Source organism: Podarcis liolepis (assembly GCF_965112155.1).
Source record: "Podarcis liolepis genome assembly, chromosome: 4".
In the NCBI taxonomy this organism is placed as follows: Eukaryota; Metazoa; Chordata; class Lepidosauria; order Squamata; family Lacertidae; genus Podarcis; species Podarcis liolepis.
Genome location: NC_139558.1, coordinates 99,516,135 through 99,528,527, shown reverse-complemented (window position 1 = coordinate 99,528,527; position 12,393 = coordinate 99,516,135). Strand labels below are relative to the sequence as shown.

At 49.0% G+C, this 12,393-nt stretch overlaps 1 protein-coding gene across 2 annotated transcripts; it reads right to left on the bottom strand.

Moving 5' to 3' along the window:
- Window positions 1-131: 131 nt before the first annotated feature.
- On the bottom strand, window positions 132-11,653 carry DNAJB13 (DnaJ heat shock protein family (Hsp40) member B13). Of its 2 annotated transcripts, none has more exons than XM_083499932.1 (8): window positions 11,382-11,653; window positions 7,403-7,506; window positions 5,228-5,389; window positions 4,810-4,967; window positions 4,313-4,426; window positions 3,080-3,193; window positions 1,426-1,502; window positions 132-372 (listed from the first exon to the last, which is right to left on the bottom strand). In XM_083499932.1, exons 1-8 carry the CDS (start codon window positions 11,447-11,449, stop codon window positions 219-221), a joined length of 951 nt encoding a protein of 316 aa, XP_083356058.1. In that variant the 5' UTR covers window positions 11,450-11,653; the 3' UTR covers window positions 132-218. The 2 variants fall into 2 exon arrangements, with proteins under 2 accessions (XP_083356058.1, XP_083356059.1); XM_083499933.1 differs by having other exon boundaries at window positions 1,426-1,524; window positions 11,382-11,543.
- Between the last annotated feature and the right edge of the window lie 740 nt (window positions 11,654-12,393).

Sequence of the window (12,393 nt, the reverse complement as noted above, 5' to 3'; positions counted from 1 at the left end):
GGACCTTTGTCGGCAAGGTGATGTCTCTGCTTTTTAAGATGCTGTCTAGGTTTGTCAGCAATTGTGCGGGTTGTGGGGCTGTGGGTGCTTCTCCCCGGACCAGCAGTCACAAAGAAGGGAGGACCAAAATCTGGCAAAAATAGTCAGCTTTTATTTCTTTGAAGAAACGGGGGTCAAGGAAAGGGGCAAAGGGATGGGCTTTCGCGAGGGGGTGTTGCTCAGGTCAGGAGGGCGTGTCTCAGCATCTCCTTCTTGGCCGGGGTGAGCCTTTGGGGGAAGAGGATGTCGAAGTACATGATGAGGTCCCCCTTGCAGGTGGGGTCGCAGGCCAGGGGCATCCCCTCTCCTGGCACCACCTTGAAGTACTTGGGGCTGAAGGGAAAAGAGAGGCCTTAGTCAGATTCAGCGGCTGGTTGGGGGGGGGGCAGAAAGGGGAGACACCGCTGAGGATTGAAATGCCTTCTGCATTTGAAGTGGGTGCTTAATAATAATAATAATAATAATAATAATAATAAAATTCCTTCCAGTAGCACCTTAAAGACCAACTAAGTTAGTTCTTGGTATGAGCTTTCGTGTGCATGCACACTTCTTCAGATACACTCAAGTGTGCATGCACACGAAAGCTCATACCAAGAACTAACTTAGTTGGTCTTTAAGGTGCTACTGGAAGGAATTTTTTTATTTTGACTATGGCAGACCAACACGGCTACCTATCTGTAATAATAATAATAAATTATTATTTATACCCCACACATCTGGCTTGGTTTCCCCAGCCACTCTGGGCGGCTCCCAACAGAATACCAGACTTTTAGAAGACATCTGAAGGCAGCCCTGTTTAGGGAAGCTTTTAATGTTTGATGCATCAGTGTATTTTAATATTTTGTTGGAAGCCGCCCAGAGTGGCTGGGGAAGCCCAGCCAGATGGGCGGGGTATCAATAATAAATTATTATTATTATTTAAAATAGAATCAAACATTAAAAACTTCCCTAAACAGGGCTGCCTTCAGATGTCTTTTAAAAGTAAGATAGTTGTTTATTTCCTTAACATCTGATGGGAGGGCGTTCCACAGGGCGGGCGCCACCACCGAGAAGGCCCTCTGCCTGGTTCCCTGTAACTTGGCTTCTCGCAGGGAGGGAACCACCAGAAGACCCTTGGAGCTGGACCTCCGTGTCCGGGCTGAACGATGGGGGTGAAGATGCTCCTTCAGGTATACTGGACCGAGGCCGTTTAGGGCTTTAAAGTTCAGTATCAAGACTTTGAATTGTGCTCGGAAACGTACTGGGAGCCAGTGTAGGTCTTTCAGGACCAGTGTTATGTGGTCTTGGCGGTTGCTCCCAGTCCCCAGTCTAGCTGCCGCATTCTGGATTCCAGCTCTACAACTCCTAGGATTCCTGGGATAAGGACTGTGGGCTGCAGGCACTTACTGTACGATGTCATTGAGAGGGATGTTGAGCAGCCTTTCGTCAAGGGTCCTCACATCCACGGTGCACCCGGTCAGAGCCTGCAAAGCAAAGTGCCGGAGGCTGAGAGCAGGCAATATTTATTAGATCTAAAAATTGCCTTTCATCATAAGATGTCAGGACGGTTCACAGAATACCAAGGTTAAGGTAGCCTAAATTTTGGGCAGCCGAGGCATGCTTAATTTCTGAATTACAATCAGAGTCTCCTGTATGTGTGGTCAGGGAAAACACAATGCTGTCCAGGGTTGTAAAGACTGCGGGGAGAATAATTGGGTGCCCTCTTCCCACCTTGGACCAAATCTATGCTTCCAGGTGCCATAAGAAAGCTGCAGAGATAGCGCAGGATAGTGCGCACCCCGGAAACGATCTCTTTCAGCTTCTGCCTTCTGGAAGAAGATACAGGGTTATAAAGGACTAGCCGCCTGAGAAACAGTTTCTATCCAAATGCGATTTTGGTTTTAAACACAGTGTAAGGTAGTCTTAAGGCTGCGGGTGGCGCTGTAGGTTAAACCACAGAGCCTAGGGCTTGCCGATCAGAAGGTTGGCGGTTCGAATCCCCGCGACGGGGTGAGCTCCCATTGCTCAGTCCCTGCTCCTGCCAACCTAGCAGCTCAAAAGCACGTCAAAGTGCAAGTAGATCACTCTCGCTCTGGCGAGAAGGTAAACAGTGTTTCCGTGCGCTGCTCTGGTTAGTCCTGCTGGCCACATGACCCGGAAGCTGTACACTGGCTCCCTCAGCCAATAAAGCAAGATGAGCGCTGCAACCCCAGAGTCGGCCACGACTGGACCTAATGGTCAGGGGTCCCTTTACCTTTAAGGTAGTCTCTATGGGAGTATATTGTATTTAATTATGGGGTATCAGAGTTTTTAGGGGGCTAACCAGGCTGGCATAGCAGGCTTGTTGGTTTTTGAATGTCTGATGTAGATTTTCAATTTCGTTGTTCTGTATGGGACAAGGACAATAAAGATTATTGTATCCTATTGGAGTCACACTTTGACTCCTGCGCACAGAGAAGCTTGGATCTTGGCTTACGTTCAGCATTTTGAGGACGGCTGGCTCTGTGGAGGAGTCTTACTCCCTCTCCCTGCGTGAGTGCTGGGCCTGCCTCTGGAAGCAGAACGGGGCTTCACACAGAGAAGCGACAGGAGGCCTCCTTGGAGGGGTGGCGGCGGCTACAATCCTAAGAATGAATGGGCTCTGCAGTGACACTGAGCATGCGGACGGGTGAGGATTGGCAACGTCGACAAAGGCAGGAAGGGACACGCACTTCTCGCCCCCCGTAGCACTTCCCTCCATGCAGGCATGCTGCGGGAATTCAATTCTAGCTGTGCTCTTCAAATATGGCACTGAAATTCCCCTGTGAGACATTTCGTTCTCAAGCTGCCAGGGCTCACTGGTGAGAAAGAAAGGAAATTGAGGCGTTGGCCTTCAGAAGAGGCTGCCCGCTGCCCCTCTCTGCGAGTCTCTGCTAGGCAGTCTTCCGTTAGCTCAGGAGGGATCCTGAGAAGAGGGTTAGTCTGCTAGACTCCCCAGTAACATATAGTAAGTGGAAGGGGCATTATTAGTCAACCTGGGGAGGAAAAGAGGGCTGGTTTGCTCCCAGAATGCCTTCCTTACCTTCCCCAGAGGGAGAGGGGCCACATAGATCAGGTTATCGTCTTCTCTTTTAAACCTGGGATGGATCTTCTCCTTGACGATGAAGATGATGTCTGCCGGGATGATGTTTGGGCCCTGGAACAAAACGCAGGAAGAAGCCCAAAGGGCGTGTGGGGTACAGACGCAATGGTTGTCCCCGGCATTTGCAGGGAGGGCAGAAGTTAGGAACCACTGACCCCCTTTGCCCACCGCAAGGTGGGAAGCGTGCCCACACAGGGGCAAGGCCGGTCCCACATCCCCACCCCCAAAATAACCAAGTGCTGCACCGGTTGGATTTCGACCTGATGTTATAAAACCCGTGGCTGCAGTCCAGAGAAAAACTGCTCATCTGATCTGATGGTGAATTTGGGGTGACCCAATGTAAAAATCCTGAGGATCCATAGGCTATTGAGGCTGGGGGCAGGAGTGTTGCCCCTGCCTGGAAGCAAGCCCTGTGAGAATTACCGTATTTTTCGCTCCATAAGACGCACCTGACATAAGACACACCTAGTTTTTAGAGGAGGAAAACAAGAAAAAAATATTCTGAACAAAACAGTGGATGTATGATTTTTGTGGTTCATGCTGTGGCCACAGACATGTGATTTGACGGTGAGTTTGGGGTACCCCAACGCAAAAATCCTGAGAATCCATGTGGATCTGTGCTTTGTAACCAAGTTTTTGCGCCCCACAAAACAGTGGGTGCGTGATTTTTTTGGTGCAGGCTGTAGCCATGGATCTGCTATCTGATCTGATGGTGAATTTGGGGTCACCCAATGTAAAAATCCTGAGGATCCATAGGCTTTTACCTCCCCCCTCCCAGGCAGCCTCCTTTATCGCTAGCCTCCCTTATCTCGCTCCCGATTGCTTGCCGATCAGCGGCTTTGCTTCAACACCCCATTCCCTCTTTCAAAAAAATAAAGCATGATCTGCTTTTAGCCCCTGGGCAATTCGGTTCCAGGGACCACACATTCACTCCATAAGACGCACAGACATTTCCCCTTACTTTTTAGGAAGAATAAAGTGTGTCTTATGGAGCGAAAAATACGGTACCTCTCCAGTTTCGTGGGGACTAACTTTAGCACAGGGGCATGCGAGGTAACCCTCGAGTCGGAATCATTCTTTTCATAACAGCAAATATTGAGATGCAATCGTGGGCAGGGTCTCGCCAAGATTTAAGCAGCCTCTCTCCTCCCTTCGCGCCCAAGGTAGCATTACCTGGTCTCCCTCCTCTTGAAAGGTGATCTTGGTTCCTTGTTTCCACCCTGGGCGCACATCGATGGTCAAGATCTTGTCTTTGATGGTGGAAGCGTGGCCATCGTCATTCATGACCTGAAGGTTTTAGAGAGGAATCATGGAAGTCCCTGGCTGAGCGGCCGCCGAGACCATATAACACCGGTCCTGAAAGACCTACATTGGCTCCCAGTACGTTTCCAAGCACAATTCAAAGTGTTGGTGCTGACCTTGAAAGCCCTAAACGGCCTCAAAGCTTGTTTAGCTTATATGTAAATCTGGCACTGAAGGAGCGTCTCCACCCCCATTGTTCTGCCCGGACACTGAGGTCCAGCTCCGAGGGCCTTCTGGCGGTTCCCTCCCTGCGAGAAGTGAGGTTACAGGGAACCAGGCAGAGGGCCTTCTCGGTGGTGGCACAGCTCGTGGAATGCCCTCCTATCAGATGTCAATGAAATAAATGCCTAAGGAGTTCCTTCCCTTACCCTGCGAGAAATCTTGATTTTTTTGGTGCATCCGTAGAACAAGTCCTCCAGCGAAAGGTAGAGATCTCTCTCGATCGGAGGGTCCTTCTTTTTCACCCCCTTCCCTCGCAGCCCCCCAAACGCCATGTTGACTTCAGCCCCTTCTGCAGTGTAGAACTCTAAGCAAGAAAAAAGTCAGTGTCGGGGGAACAGGCATGTAGTGATTATTATTTCTTTACACATCACTAACAGCGCTAGGGCTCTTAACCTGCTCCCTTACTCCCCTGTAAAGAGAGTAAGGGAGTTGCCGCCTGGCTTTTGATAACCGCACCCCCCGTCCCTCACCCCGTGGAAAGGGCTCTGATCTGGAAAATGCTCGAAAACAGGGGAGATCTGAGATGAGTGGAGTATCTTGACAAAACGCGGCGCTTGGGCCTACCGGCAAAGGGGTTGTCTCCTCCAAAGAAGTCCCGGAAGACCTTCTCGGGGTTTCCGTGGAACACATAGCCTTCTGTCCAGGGGGTGTCCACCGTAAACTCCAAGGGGATCCCTCCTTTGAGGCCTTCCTCGGCAAATTTGTCGTAAATGCCCTTCTTCAGTGCTAAGGAAGAAGGAGACAACGGGTGGGGAGGGGAGGGTTTTATTTTTTATTTTTTTAAAAAATATTTTTATTGCTCAATTTCCAATAACAAATTATCAAACCATACAGTCACCTACATAACCCCCCTTTCCCTCCCCCCCAATGACTTCCCTCAGCTCCTCTCCCTGATTTCGCTTGCACATATTTTCTCTGCATATTATAAAATAATATATATCCTTACATATCTGTCCTTCACGTTATCGACAATAAATTTGTGTATGTTTATTCAAAACCTGCCAAGGAGTCCAGTTCATTTTGCTGTCTTTTTAAATAATTTGTAAAAAGTTCCCATTCTTCCCTGAAGTCACAATTGTCTCACAATTTGTATGTCAATTTAGCCAGTTCTGCATAGCTCATCAATTTCTCTTGCCACTGTCCTTTTGTTGGGTTTCCTCATTCTTCCGTCCTTGTGCTATCAAGACTCTTGCTGCTGTTGTAGCATACATAAATAAATTATTTGTTTTTCCTGGCAGGTCTTGTCCTACAATCCCTAACAAAAATGCTTCTGTTTTTTTTGCAAATGTCATTTTAAACATTTTCTTCAATTCATTATATATCATTTCCCTTTTTAAAAAAAAATCTTTACATTCCCACCACATATGATAAAAAGACCCTTCTTTCTCTTTACATTTCCAACAAATATTAGAGCCAGTTTTATATATTTTTGCTATCTGTACTGGTGTTATATGCCATCTATACACCATTTTCATATAATTTTCTTTCAGAAGGGAACAGTCTGTACATTTTAAATCTGTTTTCCAGTTTTTCCCAGTCCTCAAATTGTATATTATGTCCTATATCTTGTGCCCATTTGATCATGACCGATTTTACCTCCTCATCTTTTGTTTCCCATTCTAGCAAGATGCTATATGCTCTCTTCAGCAGCTTCACTTCTTCTTCTGTGACTTCCTTTTGAAATCTTGTTGTTGTTGTTGTTTAGTCGTTTAGTCGTGTCCGCCTCTTCGTGACCCCCTGGACCAGAGCACGCCAGACCCTCCTGTCTTCCACTGCCTCCCACAGTTTGGTCAAACTCATGTTTGTAGCTTCGAGAACACTGTCCAACCATCTCGTCCTCCTCTGTCGTCCCCTTCTTGTGCCCTCCATCTTTCCCAACATCAGGGTCTTTTCCAGGGAGTCTTCTCTTCTCATGAGGTGGCCAAAGTATTGGAGCCTCAGCTTCAGGATCTGTCCTTCCAGTGAGCACTCAGGGCTGATTTCCTTCAGAATGGAGAGGTTGGATCTTCTTGCAGTCCATGGGACTCTCAAGAGTCTCCTCCAGCACCAGAATTCAAAAGCATCAATTCTTCAGCGATCAGCCTTCTTTATGGTCCAGCTCTCACTTCCATACATCACTACTGGGAAAACCATAGCTTTCACTATATGGACCTTTGTTAGCAAGGTGATGTCTCTGCTTTTTAAGATGCTGTCTAGGTTTGTCATTGCTTTTCTCCCAAGAAGTAGGCGTCTTTTAATTTCATGACTGCTGTCACCATCTACAGTGAACTAATACTAACACTAATACCAATACAGTGGTACCTCAGTTTAAGAACAGCCCTGCTTATGAACTATTCGGTTTACGAACTCTGCAAAACCGGAAGTAGTGTCTTAGTTTGCGAACTTTACCTCTGTTTACGAACAGAAACCGAACGGCGGAAGGGCACCAGCGGCGGGAGGCCTCATTAGGGAAAGCGCGGCTCAGTTTAAGAACGGTTTTGGTTTAAGAACGGACTTCCAGAATGGATTAAGTTCGTAAACAAGGTACCACTGTCCTTGCACCTCACCCATCTTTCTGGGTTTTTCCCATCTGCTCCGGGCAGCTTCCAACAGAATATAAAAGGACACAACAAAGCACCAGACATTAAAAAGCTTTCTGATAAAAGAAACGACAGCCAAAGAGATGTGTCATTAAATACTAAGGCAAGCCTTTCCAAAGAGCGCAGCACACACAGATGAAGCGAATCCCGTCCTACTCACGATCGCTCAGGACATCGTAGGCTTCCGCAAGCTGCTTAAACTTCTCTCTGGCCCACGGCTCCTTGTTCTTATAGGGGTGGTACTTCAAGGCCAGCTTCCGATAGCTGCAAAAAAAAAACAAACAAAAAAAAAAAAAACAAAAAACACAGAGCAACTGCTGTGGTCACTGAACCAGGGGGAGCGTTCTTGTACCAACCGAGACTGCTGGCCCATTGAGCTGAGTACTGTCTACAGTGCCAGGCATGGCCAAACTTGGTCCTCCAGGTGTTTTGGGACTACAGTTCCCATCATCCCTGACCACTGGTCCTGTTAGCTAGGGGTGATGGGAGTTGTAGTCCCAAAACATCTGGCGGGCCGAGTTTGGTCATGCCTGGCAGAGACAGCAAGCATCTCTCCAGGGTTTCAGGTGTGGGATATTACCAGGCTTACCTGGATATGTCCACCTGGAGTCTCTCTCTCTCTCTCTCTCTAGCATGCTCCCCTGCTCCCCTAAATATATACATTTAAAGTCTCTTTCGCTAAGTGTTTTTAACAGGCTTGAAAGCACCGGCCAAGTGTGTAATCCTTCCATTCAACTAAAAAAAAAATAGGAATCGTTATTCACATTTTACACTGGCGTTGTCTCTGGGCAAGGAAATGGGGGGGGCATTGTCTTTTGGTTTGGGTTACCAGCAATTGCTACACACACCCACACCCTCCTTTAAGACCAACTCGGTTAATCCCAACCGGGGGTCAGATCCACACACCCATCGACTTCCATCTGTGAGTCAGATTCCTCCGCCAAAATGAATGTGCACGAGTGGCCAACCGGAGAGCGTAGTAATAATAATTGCATATTTATTTATAAACATTGTAACAACAACAACAACAACAACAACAACAACAGCAGCAGCAGCAGCAGCACCGCTGCATCAGGCCAGTGGTCCACCTGCTAGCTTTAGCCTCCATAAAACTGCCTAATCCCCTTTTAAACGAGCCCAGCGATGCATTAAAAAGCAGCACAACAGCAACAGCAGCACCGTTAAGCTCTACGCATATGTGTGTACAAAAACACACGAAGCATATGGGTATCAAGAAGGACACTGACAAACTGGAACGTGTCCAGAGGAGGGCAACCAAAATGGTCAAAGGCCTGGAAATGATGCCTTATGAGGAACGGTTAAGGGAGCTGGGCATGTTTAGCCTGGAGAAGAGGAGGTTAAGGGGTGATATGATAGCCATGTTCAAATATATAAAAGGATGTCACATAGAGGAGGGAGAAAGGTTGTTTTCTGCTGCTCCAGAGAAGCGGACACGGAGCAATGGATCCAAACTACAAGGAAGAAGATTCCACCTAAACATGAGGAAGAACTTCCTGACAGTAAGAGCTGTTCGACAGTGGAATTTGCTGCCAAGGAGTGTGGTGGAGTCTCCTACTTTGGAGGTCTTTAAGCAGAGGCTTGACAACCATATGTCAGGAGTGCTCTGATGGTGTTTCCTGCTTGGCAGGGGGTTGGACTCGATGGCCCTTGTGGTCTCTTCCAACTCTCTGATTCTATGATAGTATCTCCAGCAAGTTGTAATGTGCTGGACTAACACCTTCTACCGGTGCACAATAGAAAGTGTCCTCTCATATTGTATCACAGTGAGGTACGTTGGCTTGACAGCCGTGGACAGAAAGTCTCTACAGAGGGTGGTGAACACAGCACATGATATCATCGCAAGGGATCAATGCCTTAGGAGAGCGAGGAAAATTCTCAGGGACGATTCACACCCCGGCCAGCACCTCTTTAATCTTCTACCCTCGGGCAGGAGATATAGAAGTATAATCAGTTGTTGTTGTTGTTTAGTCGTTTAGTCGTGTTCGCCTCTTCGTGACCCCCTGGACCAGAGCACACCAGGCACGCCTGTCTTCCACTGCCTCCCGCAGTTCGGTCAAACTCATGCTGGGAGCTTCGAGAACACTGTCCCACCATCTCATCCTCTGTCGTCCCCTTCTCCTTGTGCTCTCCATCTTTCCCAGCATCAGGGTCTTTTCCAGGGAGTCTTCTCTTCTCATGAGGTGGCCAAAGTATTGGAGCCTCAGCTTCAGGATCTGTCCTTCCAGTGAGCACTCAGGGCTGATTTCCTTCAGAATGGAGAAGTTTGATCTTCTTGTAGTCCATGGGACTCTCAAGAGTCTCCTCCAGCACCATAATTCAATCGTACCAACAGGCTAAAAAACAGTTTCTATCCGTGGGCTGTTAGGCTGCTGAACGGAAAATAATATAGTGCAACTGACTTTCGGGGTTGGTGTGTTGTGTGACAAGCACACAGAGTGCGATGAGACTGAGTGTTTTTTGGGGGGACGCTCGGTTAATTTCATTGTACACAGGTGGTACATTGACAATAAAGGTATTTAAAAGAGAGAGAGAGACAGACCCAGCAGGGCTGGATTTTGGGCTGGTTCCCCTGTACAGGGTGCTGAGTTGAGTAGGCACAAAACGGAGGAGATCCTTAATTGAGAAGATCCATTGGGAGGGGCATCAAATTTTGGCCTTTCCTAGGGTGGGCTGCTACCAAAGTCACCCAGGTTAAAATCTCCACTTGGCCGTGAAGCACCCTGGGGTGTCCTTGGGCCGGTGGTGGTCTCTCTGCCTGACAACCTCCCTCCCTCACAGGGTTGTTGTGAGGATGCAATGGGGGGGGGAGAGCAGCATGAGCGCTTCTCAAAGGAAAAGGGAGTGGCAAGAAGTGTAATACTGTAATCAATGCTGTTTTCTGGGGGGGGGGACGCATACCCCTAAATATTATGTGAATCTTTGTACTTTTGTCCACTTACTGCATTTATTTTTCCCGATTTGAACTAAAAAATGGTGCTTTTCTTGAGTCAGAATGACCCCTAAAGATTTTTTAAGAATGAAAGCACTGGTGGTATACAAATTTAATTAATAAGAAGAAGATTATGTTATGTACTGAGTTGAATAGGATCCAAAATGCAGCAGACTTTTTGGTCCTAGAACAATAGGATCCAGAATGCAGCAGTCTGATTGGTCCGCAGAAGCCACCCAATCCAACTCCGGGTGGAAGTGAATCTGCAACCTGATTGGCCTACAGGAGAATCCCAGAATTAGCCAATCACGTGGGGGCCATTGTGTAAATAATGTATATAAAGCAGACATTTCGGGGGAACGTCCATTCCTCACTACTCTGAGCTGAATAAAGAGCATGAAATCCACTCTCGACTCTGAGTATATTTCAGATTACATCACTGAAAATTAGGGCTGCCGTATGTCCGGGTTTTCAAAGGCGGAATCGCTCAACAACTTTCAGCTTTTCCTAAGAAAAGCTCAACAAAACAAAACAAGCAAACAAAAGAAAAAACTCAACAACTTTTGGGGTCTCCTCGTTTTTACTTTTTGAAACATGGCAACACTACAAAGTGCCCATATCATGCGTCAACGAGACGTTTCCATCGTTACACCTCCAGCATCTTATCAGCATCAGAAAATGCCTTAATGCAAAGACCCAATAGACCCAAAACATCCATTTTTGCTGGGGCAAAAGCAGTTTCCCGCGCGCAGCGCATAGCAAGTCCTGGCAATCACTTTGTCGTCCTCATGGGAGGAAATTCTATGATGCTATGAAATGGGTACCCTGACGTCGTGGTGACTGACAAGGTGCGTGGCCTGGGGAGGACAGGGGAAGGTAAGGATCCAGCCCACTGATCTCAAGCGGATCTGTTTCCAGAGCTGGGAGGCGATGTTTGGAGAGGCAAGGAGAGGGGGCTGGCAGGAATCAGGGGCCAAACATCCCCTGGAAAAGCGGTGCGCAATGTAAGGTACCCCTAAACATTTTGAAAGGAAAAAAGCACTGGTAATAATAATAATCAGTGCATCGCGCGCATAGATAGGGGAACGTGTGCACGCAAACGCCACCGCGTGGATCCCGCATGTGCCCCAAGCACGCACACACACACACGTGCAGGGATCCGTGTCCCGCAACCCCTCCCGGGTCTCACGCCTTCTTGATGTCCGCATCCTTGGCGCTGCGGGTGAGATCCAGGACGGCGTAGTAATCCTGACCCATCGCGGCGCTTCCTCCCGGGCCAGGCCAGGTCCGGCCCGCCTGCTCTGCCTACTCGACCCCGCTGCCTCTCCCGTTGCTAGGGACGCCGCCCGGCCCCGCCTCCCCCGCCCGGCGCGGTGCATGGCGGGAGTCGTAGTCCTTTTGCGCAGCTGGCCGCGCCCGGAGCTCCATTCTCTGCAAGCTTTCCTATTGCTGCGCCGCCGCATGCATTTGCTGCATGCTTGCATTTTCCGCACTGCTGCGTGCTTGCAAATTTGTGCACTGCCGCGTTTTGCGATTGCTGCGCTGCCGTACGCAATTCGCTGCATGCTTGAAATTGCTGCGCCGCCGCACGCACCGACCACATGCACTTGCTGCGTGCTTGCATTTTCCGCACTGCTGCATGTTTGCAATTTTGTGCAGTCGCATGTTTTGCGGCGGCTGCAACCACCGCGTGCATTTGCTGCGCCACTGCACGCAACCTCCACATGCGCTTGGTGCATGCTTGCATTTCCGCACTGCTGCGTGCTTGCAATTTTGTGCACCGCCGCGTGTTTCGCGATTGCTGCAGCTGCCGCACGCAATCGCCGCGCGCATTTGCTGCGTGCTTGCAATTTTGCGCCCCGGCTCATGCGTTTGCAATTGCTGCAACTGCCGCGTGCATTTGCAACAAATGCATGCGGCAGTGCAGCAAATGCAAACGCATGCACCCCTTCTTCCCTCGCCGGCGCCGGGGTTGTTTCGGGACGAGGAAGCCCCAACGGGGAAAGGGTGGCTTTTGGAAACCCCGTCAGGCAGCTCCGCGCTTCTCCCTCTCCCAGAAGCAACGCTGGCAACGGGAGCTGTGGCTTTCTGCGGAGCTTCTCTGTCCGACGCGAAGGGAGAGCAAGACTCCAGCGCGCGGGGCAAAGGAAGGGGAGGACTGTGTAACTGCGGAACTCCTTCCCGCAGGAGACAATGCTGAC

Bases quoted from the DNA above. Each gene is read 5' to 3' on its own strand.
- DNAJB13 (XM_083499932.1), bottom strand. From the start codon at position 11,449: ATGGGTCAGGATTACTACGCCGTCCTGGATCTCACCCGCAGCGCCAAG. The intron at 3,194-4,312 runs GTAATGCTACCT...GTTTTGTTCCAG, and splicing joins TTCAAGAGGAGGGAGACCAG to GGCCCAAACATCATCCCGGC. The intron at 373-1,425 runs GTAAGTGCCTGC...TTTTCCCTTCAG, and splicing joins CCTCTCAATGACATCGTACA to CCCCAAGTACTTCAAGGTGG.